This window comes from Solea solea, chromosome 2 (assembly GCF_958295425.1).
Source record: "Solea solea chromosome 2, fSolSol10.1, whole genome shotgun sequence".
Classification (NCBI taxonomy): Eukaryota; Metazoa; Chordata; class Actinopteri; order Pleuronectiformes; family Soleidae; genus Solea; species Solea solea.
The window spans coordinates 11,559,594-11,583,921 of record NC_081135.1 but is presented as its reverse complement, the minus strand read 5'-3'; the positions used below and the strand labels follow the sequence as shown (position 1 = coordinate 11,583,921).

Genomic DNA, 24,328 nt, shown 5'->3' with positions numbered 1-24,328 from the left:
AAATGATAATGTGTGTCACAGTGCATTAGGAGGAGAGGACAGAACTTCTCCAGTGGACATTGGCTCACATACACACTTAGGTTGGGACCAAAGCAGGTGAACGTTGCTTCTCTACTTGTTTGTTGAACAGAAAGTTTGACACTGGTGCATGTATGTATATGTTCTGTGCAAACACTGACGAACTTTGGTCCCCACTAAGGAAAATAAACCAGTATGTGTGTTTAAAAACCTAATTTTTAAACACTTTTTTAGTCATTCAAATTTAGTAAGGTGGTGGTTAGTAACACATTTTTCCGTGGGGTGACAAAATCAGGAGAGATAGTTGTATCACTTTACAGAGACTTTAATGTTTTAATGTGCACACACACTTGTTTAAGGAACAAGAGCTCCTGGTTCGCCTCTCAGACCTCCAAGCAGAGGTGTGTTCCCGCAGCAATCGCATCACCAATCTGGACCATGAGATCCACTCCCTGAACGAGACCATCGACACTCTGACCAGAGAACTGGAACTGAAGGGCAAAGAGGTTCTGCGGGTCCGTAGTGAAGCCAATCATCAGATAAGGTACATGATCGGAGGCTGTAGCCACCAACTCCAAGATCATATGTAAACCACATCCATTCAGGTTGTCATTATCGAGAATTAACCTGTAAAATAGACAGATATTTGTGTACATACTCCTGCTAATAAATATTTTTTTCTGTCAGTTATGAGTAATTAACTGTGACTGTCAAGAGATTAAAGACTGATAACATGCGTTACACTGAGTAGTGGAATATACTACTATATATAACTGTAAGAGCTGTCATCCTTCTCAACCTCATCTCAACCTTCATTTGCTCTTTAAATTATGTAAACAGAACGTAAAACATGAGGACATATAGCTATATATACAATAACACTAAATAGTAGCATATGGAGCGGGTGTGTGTTGTTCTCCTCCTTGTCTGCCAGTCCCCTGCCTCGCACAGAATTGGCCCTTTTCCCCAGTTTGTCTAGGCATCTGCAGTTTCTGTCTGTAATGTTGCTCCCTGAGTTAACAACAGCATAAAACAGCCACCACTCATTGGTAGAACATCTGCAGCATGTCACTGCAGACATTGAAGGACCTGAGGCGCCTCAGGAAAAAGAGGCGGCTCTGCCCCTTCCTGTAGACTGCATCTGTGTTAGCAGACCACTCCAGCTTGTCATCCCCAGGTACTTGTAGGACTGCACAACCTCTCAACCTCCACTCCCTTAATGCACACTGACTGGCATGGCTTTTTTGATCTCCTGAAGTCCAGTCAGTGAAGGTCTTCACAAGGTCCCTGTATTCCCCTGTATTAACCAACAACACACCAATCTCTAATCTTCCTTTTATAGCCAGTATAGCCATAGTCTTAACATTCGTAATTACTTCCTTCATCTTTGATTGTACACAGATACGTTTAAAAATATCGGCATTGAGATGTTCCTAATGGATTTCTTAATCCCTGCTGACTTTTGTCATAGCTGCACGTCTTATATGCGTTCTCTATAATTTAGTAACCTGCGGCATCAATCTCACGGTTCCCGACCAAGAAATGAAATGTATTTGTGAGTTACATCCACAATGAGACTCTTGTGTGGTTAAAGACTCCCGTGGCTCATTATTGAGTGCTGTTAGTGTGTTAACTGTACCGAGCACACACTGGGTTTTCCAGTTCCACAATGAAGCAACAGTGCAGAACACAATGTGAAGTGTGTGTGTGTGTGTGTGTGTCTAAGTGTGAAAACATAGTCTCTGTAATTAATGTAAAACACTGTTTTGAGTTTTGTTCGTCCATGCCTCCATCCTGCAGGGCTCATGAACAAGACTTGGCAAAGAGACACGAGAGGGAGCTGGGAGAGATGAGTGTGGTCCATCACAGAGAAACACAAATCATGCTGGCTGACTTCAACAAGGCTCAGGAGGTCCTCAAAGACAAGATTTCTGCTCTGCAAATACTGTAAGTGACAGAAACAGGTGTGCTTAAGCCTTTCTCTGTATTTACCGGCTCCTCCTTTGCATGGTAGCTCAGTGGTAGAGGGAGTTGTCTTTCAACTCAAAGGTTGTGGGTTTGATTCCTGGCTCTGCTCGTCTACATGCCCGATGTGTCCTTGGGGCAAGACACTCAACCCCGCGCTGCTCCCGACGACTGTGCTGTGCTTTGTGTCCAGGTTGGAGGGGACAGAGGAGAAGTTGAGGAACAGAGAAAGTCGACCAGAGGATCTGCATCACATAGCAGAGCTGAGAGAGATGGTCACAGAGAGAGAAGCTCTCGTCAAAAAGCTGGTGGTGAGTAAACAGGGTGGAGAGACCTTTCCTCCATCAGAGAAATACATCTTAGCCATGTCACATCCTTTCCTCAGTAAGCTCAGTATTTTAAAACGCTGAGAAAAAACTGTTAACCCTGTCTGTGAGGGGAGGGTGGAGTGTCAGGGGTGAGTTTTTACAACAGTTAGGATAAAGCGGTAGACAATGAATGCATGGTTTCCAATGGTGTTGTAAAAATATGTACTCTGAAACTGTAGGGGGCGCTCCTTAGAGAAAGAGGCTAAAAAGTGACCAGACTTTGTCATTCTGATCATACTGACATATGAAGAGAACAACATTTGCTGTTCAGGTTCCAGACATTGTACAATAAAGTGCATTTTAAGACAAAAAGTGTCTTAAATATGTAAGTACAAGTGTTCAATATAAAACTACTTCAAAAATAACAAAAATGATAATAAAATGAATGGTACGCACCATTCATGTAACAAGCTTCATCCAAAACTTCATCCATCTTTACAAACTCCAACCTTTTGGCCTTTGAGATTTTTCTTTACAGCAACTGTAATCTATGTTGATTTATTCCAACAGAGCAGCGAGAAAAAAACAAACACTCTACTTTATAAAAATACAGGCAGTATGAAACATCAGTTCAGTTTTTGACACTCCACTCCTGACATTGTGTCCTACAGGACGACAAGAAGTTCTACCAGTTGGAGCTGGTGAACAGAGACACTGGTTTCAACAAGGTGTTTAACTCCAGTGCCAACGTCGGGGTCATCAATCCCCTTATCAAGGTGAGTGGTCACATGATCTGTGGGGGAGTGTGTGACTCCCAGTTTGAACGTTATACTTTATGTTATGTCAAAGTAACAGCTATCATGAAGCATCTGCAGTGTAGTGTAAAGGTGGGTGTATTAAAGGTTCAGTATGTAATATTTAGAGTATATTAGGAGTTATTGGCAGAAATACAATATATATATATATAAAACCCATTATTTTTGTATATTTTTTTTCTTTTGGCTTCGCCACCTATCGGGGTCGCCACAGCAGATAATCCGTATTTTTTTAAGCCTGATGTTTTTCCTGACGCAACCCTCCCATTTATCCAGTCCTTAAAGTTCCAGTGTTCTAAGAATTAGTCTCACCTGTGGATGACACTAATTCTTACACACTGGAACTTTAAGGACTTGTTAGTTTAGATTTCTGACAGATGTAGAGGTTTGTTAGCTTGATTGGTTTGTTTAAAGCAGTGTATTGACATTTTCCCCTATTTAATTTAAACTTGAATCAAGTGTAGCCTTTAAAAACGGCATATGCTTGATTTGACTTCTTCTGTTTTGTTCATATATTTGTTCATTTTTTTATGATTCGTGCCTCAAGTGAATCTCACAGTTTGATCACTATGAATCACTGAAGCACAAAATCCCAGCATTCTTCCCAGATGAGCTGTCTCGCATCAAGACTGATCTCCGTTATCAAGGCTGCTCATTGTAAACACACACCTGTCATACCAGCTGCTGCACTCACTCACAAACAATAATGGTTGATTAAAGCGTCATTAGTCTCCTCCTCCTCATCTTCTTCATAGCTGTGTTGCTCACTCTGGGTTCTTCTTATCACATTTACTCCCTCATTTACACTTCTAAGCATCAGTGTGTACAAACGTCAAGAGAGAAAACAACCGATACTATATTGAAAATAAAGAGTTATCAACTGTCCTTCTCTGCCTGCACAGATCTCCTGTTGACTCCAGTAATCTCCTTCATTTCTCAGAGCTGCTAGATCCTGCCGTTCTATGTGTGTCTATAGTTAAAAACAGTGTGAGTCATGAAGGACAGGAGGTGGAGGAGGTAGAATCCCGAGGCGGCTTTCCACCTCCTCTCTTCCCCCTCCTCCATCTTAGGAAAGCCCTGCCATTGCTCAGCTCTCTTCCTCCTCCTTCCTCTTTCTCAGCCTCTTCCTCTTCTTCTTCCTCCTCCTTATCCTCATCCTCCACCTCATCCCATGCCAAGCCTTGCTCCTCCTCATGCTCCTCATCCTCAAGAAGCCCCGGTGCAACAAAGCGTAAGGAGGTGAGAACTATTGACTGACTTATTTCTGCTGCCCTCTGTTCACGTTCACATCACCAAAGTTCGGGGAGTCAAATACTTGATGTTTGCTGCCCTCACTGCCTTTCTCCTTTTCACCTCACCCCTTCATTTCTTTCCCCTCTGTCCTCACCCCTCTGCTCAAAGCAAAGATGGATAGTTATATTCATATAATTATCTGCAGCCACTTAGAGATTTAATGGCTGAATTTGGATGTGCCTGCAAAACCTTGCCACTAAATGAGTCAAAGCGCCGTTAACCTTTAATATCTTTTAAATTATGGGTTCTACGGAATCTCTTTTAAACCATAAATTCTCATTTAAATGAGACTGCTGTTGAATAATGAAGTCCCTCTACACACCAGTCTTGCTTGTTTGCCTCCTGTATTAAGTAGCACACTGCCACTTTTTATTTGTAGCAAATGATTTTTAAAATAGTATTTAAAATTGAAGTGCTGCTGAATTTGGTCTGTGAAAGCTGGTGGTGATTAATGAACAATATGTTAGTATTTAATGTGACATGTACCAGAGTTCAAGAAACAGCAGTCGTTATACGGGTTGTTGTTTAATTTAATTTAAGTAGAGAGAGTTTAAAAGTGTTTATTAATAAGTTAATTTACATACAGCAGTTCATATGAAGCTAAAAATAAGACAGTACATTTCATTTTACATTTTATATATATAGTGTGCATATTAAGGACAGTGTCTTTGTACTGAAGGACTGTGTTTCCCATAATGCTTTGCAGCCATAGAGCAGACAATATATGACAGTTCAGTATCGTGTTTACAAAAAAGTTCCCACACTTGTCATTTGTTCACTAAAGTTACCAAACCCTTCAAGTCATGTCGTTTTTGGATGTAGTTGGGCTAAACTACAACATGGGTACCTCAAGAATGTCTCTGCCTCGCTTCAAAACAAGGGGTGTTTTGAGGTGAACCGTTTTGGGGCTAGTCGCTACAGCTAATGACTTAGCTTCCATGGTGCGAAGCGTAGATTATAATAAATAAAAAGCCTCTCCTTCGTAGTTGCAGATAAACTACTCTTATTACTCGTACCGTTAGTACTAAAGGAGGCACAAGAATAAGTGAACATGTTTCAGACAGAGCACGAGAGAGCAGGTGAGTGAGAAGCTATCGCTAAAGAGATAGCTTGCTAGGTTAATACAACCACATATAGTATTAGTATAGTATTACATATAAGAGAAAGAAGTGAGATGTAAGTGTTCATGCATCTCATGGTGCATTCCATTTACATCAGGCAATATGAGCCTAAAATTATATAACAATGTGTCATTTTTAATCCTTTCTTATATGTGTTTTATTGCCTCGTGTGAGGTTTTATATCTTATTTTTGGTGTTTTTTATTTATTATTCTGCACTGCTTCTGTACAGCCGTACAGGTCTACTGTGGTTGTTTTTAAAGTGCTTTGCAAATAAAGTTGGATTGGATTAGAGAACTTTAAAATAAAAAAAAGGTTAGGGTTAGTGTACTTTTGTGTGCAACTGATTTACTGTAAAACTAATATGACAGAAGTGTTATTAAGTAAAATTAGCCGTGGTTGTGTGGAGGCACCCATCTAAACTAGGGCTGTGTGAGTTTGCTCATATATTTGATACTGTAGTATTGAGTGATTTAGTAATACTAATATTTTTTCCCCACTTTAAACACTGGCCCCATGACCCTAAATTCCAATTGTCGACGAACGGAACGCAGCATTACTCGCCCGACTTGTAACTGTCTGACTTACAGTATATCTGTTTTTTCCACCACCACCATTTGCAGAGTGATGATGAAAGTTTGGGTCAGGCTCCAGATGTGACCTTCTTTCATGAAGGTGTTTGTTATTTCTTTTTCTGTGAGATTTTCAGGCCAAGAACATCAACAGTTCTAATCCATCCCATTCATTAGGGTAGTGACAGAGATAACGTTATTCGTTTCATTTTTTATTATATAGTATATATATGAAAATGGACCCCCAAAACCATGATATGAACCTAACTGTTCTACCCCTATTCCTTTGTACCTCTACAGACATTCAACAGAGGCTGTTGTTCATGTATTCAGTCAAACAAACTCCCAATGCAGCAAGAGATGCTGTATCATTCTGAATTATTACTGCAGAAAAAAATACTAAATGTAAATCAGTACTACAAGCAGTGGGGTTTGACTTCATGATTTAGTGCTGTTGTCTTAATAATGTCGGCATAACTAAATTTTAAACTACTTATACTCCAGGGAGTACATGGAAGGAGGACAAATAATTTTTCTTCTTATTCTACTCCATAAAAGTAAATTCTGCTGCCATGTGGGATTTAAAGGCCTGAATTTCCTTCACGGAATTTGAATTTAAGCTACAGCCAGTTGTTAGCACCATATTGATTTGTTCATTTCACAGAAGGCTCCTCGTTTTTGATCCATCATGCTCTGATTTTCTACCATGGAGCTGTCACAGAGAGAGTTGTGTTTTATTTTCCCAAAAAGAAACCAGGCCTAAAAAGTTTGCTCTAACAAATCAGTCTCAATGGGACTTCAACCACAGAAGCATAGAGAACAGAGAGAGTGATTTCAGTACATTGCATCTCCCTGCTTGACTGTTAGTGTTAGATATAAGATATAAAGGAGTGTGCACGTGTGTGCGTGCGTGCGCCCTCCAGTCCTGCCACTGGAGGGCGCACATGTCAAATAAACCCCACTACAGTTAGTTTAATTTTAAATGTTTATGTTTCCTTTTTTTAGAAGATAAGTTCTAACGCTTGGAACGTTTAGAAGATTTTGAGCTCGTTTTTTTTCGGACAACACTTTACAATAAGCATACATTATATAAGCATTTGCTAACTGTTAATTAATTATAGTTAATATATATAGTTAATCCAGACTGCACGTCTGTCTGTTTCTTTTGGCTTCTCCCTCTCTACGGGTCGCCACAGCCGATCACCTGCTATTTTCATTGATCCTTATATTTGATTTAATTAGATTTTTTACGTCAGATGCCGTTCCTGACCCAACCCTCCCACCCTCCTTGGGACCGGCACTAGGAGCACACTGGTTGTTAAAAAAATCTGGAAAAGGTTGCAAGAAGGATGCAATAAAGCATTAAACATTATTGTAATGAAATATGCAGGTAGACGGGTCATTACTAAATGATTCGTGGCGTTAATTACTGAATGGTGAGGGCTAGAGAACTTATATTGTTGTTGGCTATTAGATGTAAAGAGGATTCCAACAAAATTGATTTAAAATGTGTTTTAGGGAAACTATTGGCTGTGACTCTTAAGTTAAATATTGCAGGGCTGCACCTCAGGTTGAGCACCTTCTCAGATAAATGTGTCATATACTGTAAGATTCCCTTGACTAATGGGTTGCAGTCATCACCCTCTGGTCACTCACAGCATGTGAGGGTTATTTCTCTGTACTCACAGCCTCTTTGTATTTCACTTTAAATCACCACGTTACCTTTTGAATGTGTGTTTTCTCTCCTCTCTCTCAGCCCTCCTGAAGCTAATGCTGTGACACCGTCAGACTCTAGGGGAGTGGGAGAAAACAAAGGACATGTTTCACAAGAGGAGGAGTTGTATGCACAGTACTTTACTTTCTGACCAGCAAAAAAACAAACAAAAAAGAACTTGGTCAAAAAACATAAAACCACACAAAGTAATGGGACAGAGAGCTACAGCTGAGCCGCATTCAAAACACATTGTGTTCAATTGTGCGTTGATAACAACAGCAGCCGAGGTCCTCCATACATGAGCATTGTACACTGTGTGCTTGGTCATGAAAGTGCAAAGTGTTAGTTAGGGTTTAAAAACATTGGGTTTTTTTGTGTTATTTTAGAGTGTATAATTCAGTGAGATATTTATGAGCCTAGTAAAACTGTGATTCTCATACTAAAATTATCTAAATCCATTCTAATAGGTCCAAATTCCAAACATCTATTTAAAAAGAAAATTTGGTTGCCAAATATTTTTCTTGGATTTCCTTGTGTTTTTGTACTGAACATCAACTTTAATCGAAGCGTAACCAAAAGCAATCGGAAATCAAATTGAACTGCGAGATTCCATTTAATAAATAACCACTAGTACAGAACTGTACCTGTTCTCTTTTATTTCTATTCATTTCTTGTGTGAAATCTGTGACATCTATGCAGATGAATCTTAGTTATTGACCAATTTCCAGATCACACACTGTGGGCTAATTAGTTCCATATATCATTAGTTATCATTATCATATCAAAATATTCAGTTTTTCCCCCTTTTTTTTGGACACTTTCTTGCTAATTCTCCTCAAAATATAATTTGTAGTTTCAGGGAATCTATTTTTTTTGTTTTCTTTACAAACTCTCGATCCGACTGGATGATCCAGGACGGACTGATTTCCGTCCTCATACTCATGGTGTGAGTCATGTGACATGTATTGGAGGATCTAGCTGCTGATCCTGGTTGTTTTTTGACCGTACACCACAATAACAACACCAGCAAAGGAAAGACTGACTGTAGCTCTCTGTCTCGGGTCTTTGACGTGTACATTTTCAAATCTTTGAACCTGCTGAGGGGTGCTCGATGAGTGGAAACATCACGGAGACGGAATCAAGCGCTCCTCACATTTTTATTATTCTAGTATTTATAATCTAAAGAACTGCTGTTTTTCTATGGTCTGCCGGTGATGCCAGAGGAAGAGTTCTGCTGTCATTTATGGACTCCTCGATAACTTCTTATGGCCAAGGAGGGTTTATTATTAATCGATCTTTAACTTGCATCACGAGCCAGGAGTGCATGTCTGTGAGCGAACTCTTCCTCTGAGAGCATGTGGAAACAGAAACGCTTATCTCTCTCTTCACTGGTCTGTCTTTTTAAAACCGGACTCTTTACAAGTTTACATCGTTCTTGTGTGGCGTGGTTTTCATGAGTAACTTGTACAGTTTATGAACTGCATGAAGAGGCACTTTTTTTTCCCACCTTTTCCAACACGGACAGACGTTTAACGAACCCATTCAGTCACATCAGTGCTCGTCTTCCATAACAATCAGCTGAGGTTGTGTTCGCACTGTAGTCAGAGAATGATATACAAACACCTTTGGACCAGTCTGTTCCCAATTCAACCGCTATAGATATTATATATAGCTAAGTGAAACATTTTACTAGGAATTTTAAAAGGAGTTATTCTTCATTTTCTGTCAAAAGAATCACAGCAGCAGGTTTCTGGACCTACAAAAAACACCAAAAGGAAGTTCACCATGTATTTGAAAGAGCTCAGGTCTAAACAGATGATCTTATCCAATGTAAAGTTGCTCAAATCACGACAAACAAATAAAAAAAAGTTGATTCTGTGGGGTGGGTAACGTGACAAAACTATAGTTTATTATTTTATTAATATATTTCTTATTTTAGGGCTTTTAAGTTGTGATTTTAGTGGAATCACTTTATACAGTTGTTTTAAGATAAATGAGGATCATCATTACTTTGATCATCTTTCTCATGTTTTACAATAAAAACCTATACTTTAGCTTTTTTATGTTATTTATAAAGAACGAGTGCCACATTTTCTGGAAATTTCCTAAAAAAAAAAACACACTGTACATGATAAACCTCATTATTCAACACAACATAAGTCTGTACACACATTTAATTTCATTCCCTTTGCAGCAGGTTTGCATGTGTTTTGTGTTGGGGGTTAAATAATATATGAAATGTCAGTATGTGCACCTCTGTGTTGTCTGAAGGAAACGCTTCCTGAAACCAGGTTTGAGCTCAGTGTTGCATGGAAAACACTGGACAGGAACCTTGTGTTTGTACAATAAGACTCTTTCTCTCATACAAGAAGGCAGCCTTATGCTGAATTAAATGCTATAATTGTAAATAATGACCTGTAAAGTGACAAACCCAGTCAAATATAAAAAGAGACAACAGCGTCCGCACTGGGTGCTTGTCCCGAAACTGAACCACGGTTGGTTCATTCCTCCATGCACTGTGAAGATTCTATTTATTTCATTTTTTTAAATTATTATTATTAATAATAATAAGACATTTTCCTGCAATCAAATCTGCTTTTGTTTCACATATTTGCCTTTTAAAAACTAATCTCACTGTACTTATAATAATCCAACACGAGGGTGACACCGTCTCCCCCAGTGGAGAGTGAGAGAGAAGCACATTCTGGGTGACAAGCCTTTTTTACTGTGATAGTTAAAGGACCACGCCGGTGTTTTTTTTGCATGACGAAATCCACGCGATGCCAAAGTTAATACTGTGTTGCTTTTTCATTCTCTACTTTACTTTAAGTGAATTTACTTTACTACATTACATGGTCTGTGCAGTAGATACTCATCCCTTTGTTCATGTGTCAATTTCTTATCACTATAAATACCTGTTTTTGCTTTTCTTTTCTTTTCTTTTCTTTTCTTTTCTTTTCTTTTCTTTTCTTTTCTTTTCTTTTCCTTTCTTTTCTTCATTTTCACTGTCACTTTAACTGTTCTCAGCCATGACAGTCATCAGCATCTGGTGTTTGCTAAGTTTAATAACTGTTAAACCTTCTGCCGATGGAAATCAAGCTGAGACACGAGTAAACATGTAAAAACACTGGTTTGGTCCTTCAGGTTTAGTTTTACATGTATTATAAAGCAAAGAAAAAAACATTATTTAACTGTTTGTGTTTGTAGTTACTGTATCTGTCAAAAGTTTCATTCATCCTCAGTTGAATGGGGTTTTTTTTCTTTGTTTTTATTACTTTCTACATGGTAGGTTACTACTGAAGACGTCAAAACTTCAATTAATTGTCTATTTTTTACCATTATGTTGTGTTTTTCTTCTTCTAGGGTTTATAACAGCAGCTTGCATCCATGATGTTTATATTTTTTTTTTGATGCTCCTGTCATAGTCTTGATGTCTTCAATATTAATCTCCAATGATGAAAGTAATACAAATCCACTCTGACTTTTCTCATTTTCATTTTTAATGTGTCCTGCATGTTACCTGACCGTGTGTTGCTTTACATGACCTCTGATGTGACCTTTAAAATGAGTGGGCAAACATCAACTCTTGATTCTTAAGACCTCACAGAGGAATTGTTGTTGTTGTTTTTTTTACACGACACTGTCATCAGCCGGCCATCAGTGAATCATGGGAACTGCAACTTATAAAAACATAAATGTCTGTTTTTTATGTGACGATATACAGACCAGGGCTCAGTTCATTACACTCTCAACTCAGTTTTGAACAAAAATTGCGGGAAAAGGACAATTCCTGCGTTTGCAGGTGTTTTTAATGACTTAAGAAAAAAATTACAATAACAATTTTTGACTGGAACTGAGTTGGAAGTGACTGGATGTCACCCTTGTGACTTCTCATTTATTGATGTCTGTCTTGCCCCCCCTTTTTTTTTTTATTCAATATATGACAATTATAACAATAACAATATTGGTTTATATTTGTATAATTTCTGTTGTATGTTATGGAACAGTAAAATAATGATTGTGACATAAAACTGTATTGTGTGTGTTCTATTTACAGACTATATATAATGAAATTCATGGACTGGGTGTCATTTTATTTTGATAATCCATGTAGTATCATGTCATAAGATAATCAGATGACGTAATTAACAGATAAGTACGGTGGCCCTGAAGACCCAACACAAACGTGGACGTGACACAACACGTCCTCTAGAGGACAGTGTTGCGTTTGTATAGGTTCAGGGTTAGAAACACTTGAGGTGGTCGACTGGTTGTTCATTGTATGTCATTTACCAGTTAACCAAGTGTAAACGGATCATCTGTTGACATGATACTGAATACATGTTGATTACTAACAGAGAGTCAACAATGGACTATCAAAATAAAGCGTTACCATGATCTGTATTTTTTCCCAAATCATAACAAACACAAGAAAAAACCTTTTTCTTTCATGTGAATATACATAGAAAGGCAGCATGGGTGTCAGGTAACTGCCCGTTACCTGTGTTGTTGTTGTTGCCACATGGCGGAGTTGTGGGTAGAATTGTTGCCTTACAGTGTTCACTATCTGCGGGCCATATGTGGCCCCCAAACAATTACATGCGGCCCATCACTTAATATCATGTTATAATTAACTATATAAAATTATATTGGCCAGCAATATTTGTATTACAATCAGCAGTAAATTCTATTCATACGCTTATTTAGTGTCTTAATTACAGCTTTACTTCATTTCACATTTATTTTTCTTTGTTTTTGATTTTAATAGATTTATTTTTGCGGCCCATACATGTTTTTATTGTGAGGTATGCATCATTTCCATAGCAGTACAAAGACTTTTACTTTTAAATTTATGAAATATCATCACGTTTATCTTTATTTTTGATATCATGATGGAATATTATGTTTTACTTTCAAGATTAGAATTGCCCACTCGCGACCCAACATTTGTTTTCCTCACTTTTGTCTCCAGACCGGCCCCCTCTTGACCAGACTACACGCTCATTGGCCCCCAGGTCATTTGAGTTTGACCCCTCCGCTCTAAACTGACCATGGGTGTAAATGTGAGGGTGAATGGTTGTCTGTCTCTGTGTGATGAATGAAAAAATGAATGAATATTTTCCAAAAACTGTAAAAAAAAAACAAAAAAACATCCACACCTGCCTCAGAAAACACTTTCCATGCAGTTTATTCGTGGTTCATGATTTCAAACTCCTACACAAAATAATCCTCACAATATTCACAATAATACACATGAGATATATAAATATACTGTATATACAGTATTTGTGTGTGTGTGTGTCTTTTACAGTTCTGCAATTGACCAAACATGATAGTCAGTTTTAATGATGATGTATAAAATGTCATTCAGTGATGTCACACCATGCAAAAGTGAAGGTTTCTGCGCTGATATACTAATAAACGACGGCCAGTTCTGCGTCGTCAGAGACTCAACTTTTAGACTTTCAAACATGTGTCTTGTGTCTTCTACAAACTCAGTTTCAAACAAATAAGCTAACAGAAACATGTACGGCTTAGTGACAGGTTTCTAAAAAAAAACAAAAACATTTGAATCCCTCTGCTGCAAGAAGGAACAGGGTTCAATGGGAGGTGGGAGTTAAATTGAAATACAGACACGGTTGCATTGTTCTAATGTGATATTTTCTACTCAGGAAAGTCAATTTAACCCTAACTAATTTAGTGTTATACCAACTAGAGAGTGGTCTATAGTAAATTGTACATTTTGTAAATATACCCATTTTTGGTAAAGTAAGACAAGTAAAGTAAATTATCTTATCTTATCATACACGTCACTGCAAAGCTAAAAAGTTTGAAAATATAAAAGAGAAGAGAACAGCAATCAGTTTGTAATAAAGTGTTTAGAAAAACTAGTTACAGTTATTAGATAAATTGAGTTTTATTTGAGTCTCATCCAATTAAAATATATAAGAATTGTTCTGTTCTCTTTTATTTATACGTTGAAGAAACACGGGTCGCAAGGGAGTGATGCCTTTTTTGTTGCCCAATCAGCTGACTGTCATGGGTCTCGCTCCACCTGTGCCGTGTCATACCATCACTCTGGTCCCCCGAGGGAACTGAACTGTTCCACTTGGTGAAAAAACGCCCTAATGGGTCACCAAAATATACACCAGCGTCTTCTAATTTCTCCAGTTTGGGGATTAACAGACCCCAAATATATGCCTGCCTTGAACCGGCTTAAATGTAACACTATTACGTCATGTCATTTTGGTCTTAATCAGACTTAGTGTTACTTTAACTGTCTTAAAAATGGGAGAGTGTGTCTTTTGAAAATTTAGAACATCGCTAACAAAGCAGAGGATTGATGCGCATGAGCAGCAGGCAGATGTTTACAGGAGTTCAATGAAGATGCAGCTGATGATGGACCATGGACGAGACTGATCCCTGATCAGCTCTTCCAGAAACATCCTCACTGATCCCAGCTGCAGCCGTGACCTGTTCACACACACACACACACACACAGAGTGGACTCTTCCTTCTTCATGGTCAGACAGGTCAGCGGAGAGAGAGAGAGAGAGAGAGAGAAAGAGAGACAGAGAGAGAGAGAGTCTGTCCTCAGCTGCTGAGCAGGACGATGATGTAGATGAGGAGCAGGCAGATGAGGATGAGGGTGAAGTTGACAAACAGCTCCTGCAGGTTCCTTTTGGTCTGTGGGTTGACCTCGATCTGTGACGCTCGGCGGATGGCCGACTTGGTCATGTGCTGGACACGCTCCATGGCGATGCAGGAGGAGGAAGAGGAGGAGGAGGGGTTCGATTTGGACGAACTGGAGGGAGAGAAGAGGGAAATATGTCAGGCTTCCAGACCTGTGTGTGTGTGACTCTGTGTGTCGTGTTTGACCTCTGTGTGGACGTGTGAGTCAGTATCTCATACATGGTGTCAGCTGAGGTCTGCTTACGTGTCGGTGATTGCAGCAGCAGCAGCACAGAAGCCACAATGACAGAGTGAATGACTTTAAATTGTGTTAATACATGAAAGACTGCAACTTAAAAAACAGGAAATGACATAGCACACGTGTCAGTATGACAATGGTGAGTCTGCAGAGTCACAGTCAATGGCTGCCGTTGCCACATGTGGTAAATATGACATTAATAAATGACTGTTACATGTTAACTGAAATAGATTGAATGTTTGTATGTTAGCGATTTTAATGCTCTAAGAGACAAAAGCATGTGAGCGACACCCTTGAGTCACCTGATCTGCCACTTTGATCAATGTCACAGTGACAGTGAAGGGATGAGCATACTTGTGGCTCACACAGCCAGTGAACATCTTAGCACTTGTTGACCACCTCTGCCAAGTGTGTCTCTATTTTTAACTCTATTGAAACTCCTGCTATAGTGACGATAAGAAAGTTATGTATTCGTAGAGTTATATTTATACTTTAGTAACAGGAACATGTCCACTTGTTTCTGCATGGGATGATAAAAATGTAACTTTTTAAAAACACTTTTATCATTTTATCATATCATCATCATTTTTATCTTCTCCTTCCTATCTTCTCCTTCTTCATGTGAGACTGGTGGGGAATTCACTTTTGTCCCCTTAAGGAGGACAAGTCCCCATAATGTGGCTGTGTAAACAGATTTAGGTCCTCACAACATGACTAAAAACACAGCAGTAAAACATAGGTGTCTGGTGCTGACCTGTTCTTCCACAGCAGGGGTGTCAAACTCAAATGACCTGGGGGTCTATGAGCATCTAGTCTGGTCAAGAGGAGGCCGGTCTAGAGAAAAAAAAAGTGCGAAAAACACACAATTTCCACCATGACGTCGCATCACATATCCATGTTTTTGTTTCGATATGGACTTACAATCAAAATGATGCACAATAAATCTATTAATATCAAAATCTGACAGAAATAAGTCTAAAATTAAGTAAATAATAATGAGGACAACACCAAACAAGCTTAAATATATCTAATTTAATGTTGAATGTAATACATTTAATAATGTATGTGCAATTACAACCAAATGTCTTATTATAACTATTATAAAAATATTGCGAGCAAACATATTTAGTACGATATTCTGTCTATATTCTATTTTTATTATAACATGATATTAAGTAGGCCACATGTATTAAAAAGTTAAGTAAAGGATTTTCACGTTTTTTAACCAACACTCAAACTAGATATACTTTTATATTCAGGGATATCAACGGCTTTAAGTTCATTTCTATGTTATTTAGTGTGGTAAAATACTCCCTACACTACATGCCAATGTGTCCTTGAGCAAGACCCTTAATCCCATGTTGCTCCTGACGGAGTGCTGTGCATAGATGTATGAAAGTGTGAGTGAATGGCCGTGAATGGCTGAATGTAAAGCAGCTTGGAGTTGTCATCATGACTAGAAAAGCGCTATATAAATACATTTGAACTTATTAGGCAGCAAGTAACATAGAAATGAACCCACAGATTTAATCTATACACTCTGGCAGTGTATAGATTAAGTCTAAATCTATAGATTATTTTGATATTTTGCATTGCTATTCTGTGTAGTTTTATGTTACTTTATTTTCTTCATTTTCAACCCATCACACATTTTGAGCTTATGCAAAGATTTTGTATTTGTCGTCCTCTAGTGGACATTATGGGAACTGCACCTGAAGAAGTGTCCCCTTTATTCCAATGACTGAGAATCGTATGATCAATTTAAATTGCCATCCACACAATAGACGCAAAAATATCTTGCATTTAATTGAAATTTGACACTTTTGAGAAATTCTTGAATATCGTCCTTCGTTTTCTCCTCAAATCCAGGCCAGTCATGTGACCTTTGATACTGTGAGGTCGTGGGCCTGTGCCATGGTGTGATTGACAGCATGTGAGTCAGTGCTGTGCCACATTACGCTTTTGACTTCTTCTCATTTTGTCCACGGTAAATACACAAATGCGACCTGTCTGTTCACACTGTTTTGAAGCAGCAGAGTGTTATTTTTAGCTGTGTCTGAGTTAATTCGTGGGTTCTGTTGAAAGGACCACGTTGTTGTGCTCGTGTAAACATGATCAGCTGTTGTTTCGCCCAATGTTTCCGAGAGGTAAATATCTGCAGTCTGACCATCAGAGAGGAAGTGACACAGCTCTTGTTTTTTAAATGTGAAATTTAAGATGTGGAAATGAAGAGATTGATTAAATGAATCCCCATCACAAATGTGTGTGTGTGTGTGCGTGTGTGTGGTCTATGAGGACCTCTGGATGCCTGTCATTCCACGGGTGTGAGTTTTATCAGTGTGTGTCAGCACTAGCATGCTGTGGGGTTAGGGTAAAACAGAATTCTGCAGCAAATATCACTCAATCAACAATCTTCAACTACCAGTTAGAGCATTTTATATTTACAACCTTGTGTGTTTGATAATAATATAATCTTTCTATATCATAACCTTAAAAACACTACACTAAAAATATATTTGAAAGTTCTTTTACAACGATGTGAGCTTCTTTTCTGATATAAACTTTTTTTTAACATTTGTATTCTTTTATATGACTTTATTTTAACTAAACAGAGTTATTTTTAACGCAGTTCTATGCTTTTATTTATTTATTTAGGCAGTTAGTTGTATATTACTTACTCTTACCTCTTTAAACCATTTACCATTTTCATTTATTTAAACTCTTTTGAAGCGTTTGTTATGGACTGTTTATTTTGACATCTTTTAGTTCTTGTAAGCCTCTGTGCTGTTTTTCAAGGTTTCAAAGATCTACCTTTGTGTATTGAAAGTGCTTTATAATTTCAGAGGGCCTTGTGTTGGAAGACGGTGACTGGAGGGTTGGACTGCTCTTAAACCCAGAGCCGCCGTCGTTCTAATGATGACATCAGTGTGTTGTTTGTTGATTTTAGATCCTCGATGCGCTAAAATAAAGTTGTGAGCCTCTGATGGGAAAGTAAGACGTGCAGATGATGAGATGAGATGTTTATCCCCCTGGGAGGTGCAGTCCTGTTTCCACTCTCCCTCCTCCTCCTCCTCCTCCTCCTCTTCTTCTTCTTCTTCTTCAGAGCTGTGTTTACTGAATGTGTACAGTGACTTTATTTGCATGTGATTTATATACAGCCGTCCCCTTTATCTTAACTCAAACACAGACTCCTCTAACGCTCACTGATGATGTCACGCCCTAACTGTGATTTTTAGAGTCTGTTACTGCGCAGAGAATGTCAGCCACCACTTACTGACAAGTTGAAGTTTCAAAGGTAGCCCATTTATTACGAATAAGCATTTGATTAGCATGTATAGGTTATTAATCGCCTCAATTTAGTGTCTAAAATACTGACAGAGAGTCAGGAATGGATGCTGCTTCTTACCTTTCAGAAGAGAACTGAGCTGGTTGGAGTTTGGGAGAGAAATGTCAGATATGCAGCGCTCTCCAATGCTGTAAACACGATGTGTGTGTGTGTGTGTGTGAGAGAGAGAGAGAGAGAGAGAGAAGGGGGAGTGAGTGGGTATTGGGAGAGGCAGGACATTGAGAAGACTGGAAGAGAGAGGGGATACCAGGATGTTTAATATTATGATGGAGCAAACTTTCTATATGTGCTTTTTTGAGATTTTTTTTTTTGTTCTGTTTTCATACACCGAAAACATTTTTTACAGCTTTGAGGAAAAGTGTCAACTTTAAAGTGACAGAAAACCAACACCAGACTTTATATAGACTTTTATATTCCATAAAGCCTTATGTCACATGTTACACATTTGACCTTTAACCCCCGGGTATTCTCCTGTGCCAGCAGTGTGTGAATAGGTCAAATCAATGTGTGTACAGATGTGATTCAGATGTGATTCAGATGTGATTCAGATTCATACAGTGTGAACGAGTGAACAGGTCAATGAAAAACTCGACTGCTAAACGACTTGTCATCGAGATTAGAATAACACTACATACCTTGTTAAAAACATCTATTACATGATGTCAAACAATGAAACGACGGAACCACTCGCTGCTTCAACAATATCTGGATCCCGAGGAATCAGCTCCCAGCCGCTGCACTGGTGTGCTCATGGCCAAACTGTATATTTAGAAGTGCCATCAGCTGTTCCATGGCACCAGGCTAACGCCAAGTGTCTCTCGGCCTGTCAGGATAATAAAGACAATAGACGACGCCGCGCCGTGGCGTTTGATTTCAGGCCAAACTGCAGGCTTTGCACCGCCGTGATGCGTCGCCTCGTTTCCAGCTACTGTGTCATAGACATGTTTAACAGAGGATGAAGAATTCTAATCTGTGATCGCCCACAGTGGCACAAGTACTCCCGACTGTTGATGATTAGTGATTTGATTCAATTGAGATTATCGTTATATATCATTATAATAGTTCTCCGTCTTCTTACTGGTTTTTGGTCCAAAAACCAATTGCTTAGACACTAAACTGCAAATGGGTGTGAGTGTGAGAGTGAATGGTTGTCTGTCTCTATGTGTTGGCGATGTGTTCACGGTGCGAAACAAGGGGGGTCGGGACCCACAGGTTGGTCGCAGAGTTACATTGCGAGGACCCAATAAAAAGAGCAAAAAGTTCTCAATAAGGGTTAAGGTCAGGTGAGGAAGGGGACCATTTCATTATTCTGTCATCTTTAAGGAGTACTGGGATGCATGTGATGGAGCATTGTCCTGCATTAAAAGCATGGCCTTCTTGAATGATGTCGACTTTTTCTTGTACCACTACTGAATAAAGTATCTTCTAAAAATTGTCAGTAGGTTTGGGAGTTGATTTTAAGTCCATCTTTAACCCAAAAAGGTTTAACCAGGTCATCCTTAACAACATTAGCCCATATTAATGCAGCTACCTCCACGTCGTGTTTCAGTCTCCCTGATCTGGGCACTTCAGGTAGGTTGCATTTCTGGAATGTGGAAAGGAACTGCCTAATAATTATCCATACCTTTATGTAGGGTGTTGATCACTTTAGGCCACACCCTCCCTCATTATACAAATACACATCATCTTTAAATCTAATTAACATTCACGTTTATATAGCTTAGAGTTGGAAAATATGCATCAAACATACTCACTAATAAATGAAGTGGTATTCTTCTTTTTCAGTCAAATATATATCATCATTTTGTGTGATGCAAAATGAACAAATGAGACATTTTAAGGATTTAAAGCATTTTCTCTTTTACCACAATAATATTACATTTGCTCTGGAGAACCGCAGCATGTTTTTCATCATATAATATAATCTGCTCTATATTATGAATATAGGTTATTTTTCAAAGGCCCTGTTTTTGTGTGCATGAGCTCTGATGTGTTTGAAGTCCCGGACAGCTTCGTTCACTTGGGAGAAATGAAAAGAGACATGGGGGCTTTAAAGAAAAATCCAGAAAAAGTAAAAATAACTCTGCCTCTGAGGCTCCGAGACGATTACATCTGCCTTATAAGGAGAATCTGCATGTAAACAGGCTGTCAGTCACGTACTGGGCTGGTGCTGCTTCTCACTGCTCTGCTCTGGATGCACGCCGTATTTCAGAGCGTCTGTTTCTGTCACCTTTCATGACAACCGTAATGTTTTTTTTACCAGAGATAACATGATCATTGCTTAATGTCGCAGAAAAAGATTTAAGATAACTAGTATATATAGGTCTTGCCACTGATACGCAGACATAAATGTAACATTTATAAGATGTATTGTCTCTAAAAGTTACATTTTCACACCATCCACTTTTTAAAACCATTAAATATATATATATACAGTATATATCTGAATTCTGTAAAATCTAAATTTTTATTTTAGCTATTCTTTGAGTCATAGTCAAAGGTCCACTGTGTAGGAGGTTTTACTTGCAATTAAATGTATACAAAACGTACAATAAGTATGTTTTGTATAAGTACGGAAGAGGATTAGGGCCACGTGTGAAAATGTTTTGGAAAGAGTTTAAAAAAAGGAAGAATTCTGAGATTAAAGACATGGCATTTAACAGGTTTATTATATAAGTTTTATTTTATATTTCATATAAGGCTATGAAAACCAAACACTTATATATATATCAATATAAGTTTGTCAACCACTTTCTTTTTTTTAGTGAACATAAAGCTGCACATAAAGAGTGAAAGAGTAGAGACAGTTTAAAAACAGTGTCCACATCCTTTCTGCCATGTGAAGGCCACTGTAGTTTTCTGACGTGCTGTGGGGGGGAGGAGCATCTTATTAGATGCCTCTTATTCTCACAAAGTCTTACACACTGAACCTTAAAAAATGGGAATACGTTTGTAAGATAAAAAAGAAAAAAAAAGAAAACATAAAATCTATATTATTTGAAGTTATTTATATAGTTGTGTATTTTCTTCCATGCTATTTTGAGTTCTCTGTCAGTGCAGCTGCTCCTCAGAGGAGGAAGATTTCGGGTCAGGACTGAGAGGAACCATTTGAGATTAATTCCAGCCATCAACACCAAGGTGCATGAACTATGAACAGCTGGTTAGATCAGATTAGATTAGATTAGATTAGATTAGATTAGTAGCTGCTCTGGTAAAAGTGTTTAGGTGTGAAACAGAGGGGTTAAACAATAATTCCTCTCCCTGTTCTGTTCTGTATCTGATGGACTGGTCACATAGTTAGTTAGTTAGTTAGTTAGTGGTTCTTCTTCACTTTCTTTACCTGCTTCCCTCCCTCTCCTCTTAGAATCAGATGGACTGTATGTGTCTCAATGATCAATTTGTGTTCATTCTTTTATTTAACACACTGCTTTTATATCTAATTATTATAAAAATCCAACTCCGCCATGAAAATAGTTTCCTTCTTCTTTGTGTTTGTGCTGAGGAGCAGCTGATCTCTGCAGCCTTACATGGTGACATGTAAGACTAGAGAGAGAAAGAGAGCGAAAGAAAGAAAAAAGAAAGAGAGAAGAAAACACAGAGGCAGAAAAACAAGAGGGAATTTTTCTATGATGCAATTTTAAAGGAATAGCTCATGTTTTTTTGAAGTTCGCTTGTATGACGCATTTACACATAAGCCTTTTTCAGACTAAAATGAGCAAATATACCGAGCATTTATTTTAACACAAAAAACCCATTTAAATCGAGTAGTAAAGATTGTGTTATGTGAAAAATATCACTACTTGACTTCGTACCTGTTACTTTATTGTAATCTTGCCAAATTCAAATGATTACAGTTTTTCTCAGTCGCTTTGGTGCTTTTCTCAGATCAGAATGAAAATTCTCAGAACTATTATTCATTTGTGCACATCATAGTAGCAATTTCTCCTTCCTCTGAACAAATTGCCAATGTCAGTCAAAATAAACTATACTTATGGATGCTGAAGAGTCGTTCCTAATAATAGTCTTCATTTCATTGCTTGAGTCAATACATACAAAATTGTTGAACTAGTTATCAAGCAAATTTTATACCTTTCTTTAGCGTTTTTTCCTGGAAATGTCTCCTAAATTGAACAATTGCTCTCAGGTGAACTTCAGCTCTCACTCACGAGGAGGTGTAACCAGTGACAAGCCACTTGTTCACAGTCACTCAGGGATGAATCCCTTGGCAAGCATATATGAACCGTGGAAGAGGGGTGAGGATGCGGGGAGGAAGGGGAAGGGGAAGGGGACAAAACAGGGGACGAGGGAGAAGAGGCCAAACACATAGGCAGATTCCTAAAGAAATTAGGGCTACGGTTGTGGACCATGTTGTCAATCACTGCCTCACAATGGCTGAGGCTGGTCGGAGGACTGCAACCAAATGTGGGAAGAACCACTTCGTAGGGACAACAGGTATGTATGGTACTGGACAGTAATCCAACATCTCATGTTTACTGTTGAATGACAACCTCACATTTGTATTCTTATGTTTGTTCTTAATAAGTGACTGTAGTGTATGATTCTTTTGCACAATGCTGGAGAATTGCAAAGAGCATATACAGTAAACATGTGAAACGTACGTGTTCAGTGTCTTGTACTCACTTACTCCCCGAACTACAGCGACGTGTAACTTTACTGTAGTTCTCAAAGTAGTGTGTAGTGCTGTCTTGAGCATTTTCAGGTCGTGTCACCGAGGTTCTGACCTTTTTTTTTTTGCATTGAGAGAATAAACTGTCATAATGAAAACTCGACAGAGCCATTTGACTATCTTGTCTAAAACAATGGTGTCGAGACTTCTCATTTTGATGACACTGGCACTTTCATTGACCTTTTGAGCAAGTGGCGTGCTTCTGCAGGTTATCCACTAGGTTTTGAGAAAAGCACCAAAGTGAGTGTTAAAAAGTTTGGTTTCTGCACTGGAATGTTTTGGGGGCGTTTCAACACGCAGACGTATATGCTTTAGTGGGGACCGAAGTCCCTGAATATCGATGTTCAATAGTGTTTCTACAGAATATAATTGTAAAGGCAACAGTATCAAATATACTGTCCAACAAACTGCTTTTGCTCCCCACTAAAGTGTGGATTTGAGTGCTTGTCCACTTTGTGCTCCGCCCTTATGCCCCAACCCCCCCCCCCCCGAACACACACAGTGGGGACAAAAGCAGCTGAACGTCACTGTCAGTGTTAGTAGATATAAACATAAATGCTACGGTTACCACAAATCTAAATATGAATAATAGTGTCACTTTATGACACACATTTGTGTCACTATATGATAGATGGATGGATAGATAGATAGATAGATAGATAGATAGATAGATAGATAGATAGATAGATAGATAGATAGATAGATAGATAGATAGATAGATAGATAGATAGATAGATAGATAGATAGATAGATAGATAGATAGATCGATCCCCTGTGAGGGATGGAGGGAGGATTTGCCCCATCAGCTGTGTTTACCCTGGGAGACTTACTGCTTCTGTTGGCAGCTTCACACACATTCTCTCTCTCTGTCTCTCTCTATCTGTGTCTCTCTGTTCTCCACATATAGGCAGCTATGTGGAGAAGCCCACAACTCGCTTCTCTCCAGAGGCTTCTGTCAAAGAGCAGGAGGGTTTTATGTGACGTGAGGCGTTTGAAGCTCAGCCCCGATCCAACATAACAGTTCTCCTCTGAGCTCCACACAAATGACATTAACGTGTTTGTGAAAAGAGGAATTTGGTTTAAAAATATTTGAATTAAAAAATCGTTTGTCAGGGTATTTCAATCACTCACTCACTCACCCACTTCACTTCTACCTCTTTATCCTCCAAGGGCCACGGGGGGGAGGGGGCACTGGCGCCAATCCCCACACCCTAGACAGGCCACCAGTCCATCACAGTGCCACATAGAAACAAACAACTATCCACTCTCACACTTACATCTACGGTCAATTTAGTATGTCCAATTTGCCTAATCTCCAAATCTGCATGTTTTTGGACTGTGGGGGGGAAATCTAATAACCCTTGTTCTGACTGAGTTGCTGCAGAGGCAAGAATGCGAACCACTACCAGGATATTTTAGTTGTTCCCTAAAAAATAAAATACATTTACTGCTTTAGTTCATGCTTGGAGACCATGAGATTGTAAAAGTTGAGTAAGAGCTCCCCAATTTAAGTCTTGTCCACTTTGTCATTAACATGCTTCAAATTGAGAGATAAAAAA

The 24,328-nt window shown here is 38.7% G+C and overlaps 2 protein-coding genes across 6 annotated transcripts in view; one reads left to right on the top strand and one right to left on the bottom strand.

The window, feature by feature from the left end:
• The window catches only part of LOC131455601 (protein FAM184A-like), a 56,235-nt gene extending 48,058 nt beyond the window's left edge, over positions 1 to 8,177 (top strand). For 2 of the 4 annotated variants that reach the window (XM_058623343.1, XM_058623341.1), the window contains 7 exons: positions 22 to 96; positions 378 to 562; positions 1,819 to 1,965; positions 2,177 to 2,294; positions 2,963 to 3,067; positions 4,227 to 4,345; positions 7,848 to 8,177. In XM_058623343.1, coding sequence (XP_058479326.1) covers positions 22 to 96; positions 378 to 562; positions 1,819 to 1,965; positions 2,177 to 2,294; positions 2,963 to 3,067; positions 4,227 to 4,345; positions 7,848 to 7,956 — 858 coding nt within the window. In that variant the 3' untranslated portion in view covers positions 7,957 to 8,177. The remainder of the gene's footprint in view (positions 1 to 21; positions 97 to 377; positions 563 to 1,818; positions 1,966 to 2,176; positions 2,295 to 2,962; positions 3,068 to 4,226; positions 4,346 to 7,847) is intronic. The other 2 variants (XM_058623342.1, XM_058623344.1) reach the window with 2 other exon arrangements.
• A 5,407-nt stretch (positions 8,178 to 13,584) lies between these two features.
• On the bottom strand, positions 13,585 to 18,253 carry pln (phospholamban). 2 transcript variants are annotated; one of them, XM_058654756.1, is made up of 3 exons: positions 18,143 to 18,253; positions 15,491 to 15,570; positions 13,585 to 14,610 (listed from the first exon to the last, which is right to left on the bottom strand). In XM_058654756.1, exon 3 carries the CDS (start codon positions 14,559 to 14,561, stop codon positions 14,400 to 14,402), a length of 162 nt encoding a protein of 53 aa, XP_058510739.1. In that variant the 5' UTR covers positions 14,562 to 14,610; positions 15,491 to 15,570; positions 18,143 to 18,253; the 3' UTR covers positions 13,585 to 14,399. The 2 variants fall into 2 exon arrangements, with proteins under 2 accessions (XP_058510739.1, XP_058510740.1); XM_058654757.1 differs by lacking the exon at positions 15,491 to 15,570 and having other exon boundaries at positions 18,143 to 18,250.
• Positions 18,254 to 24,328: the final 6,075 nt, after the last annotated feature.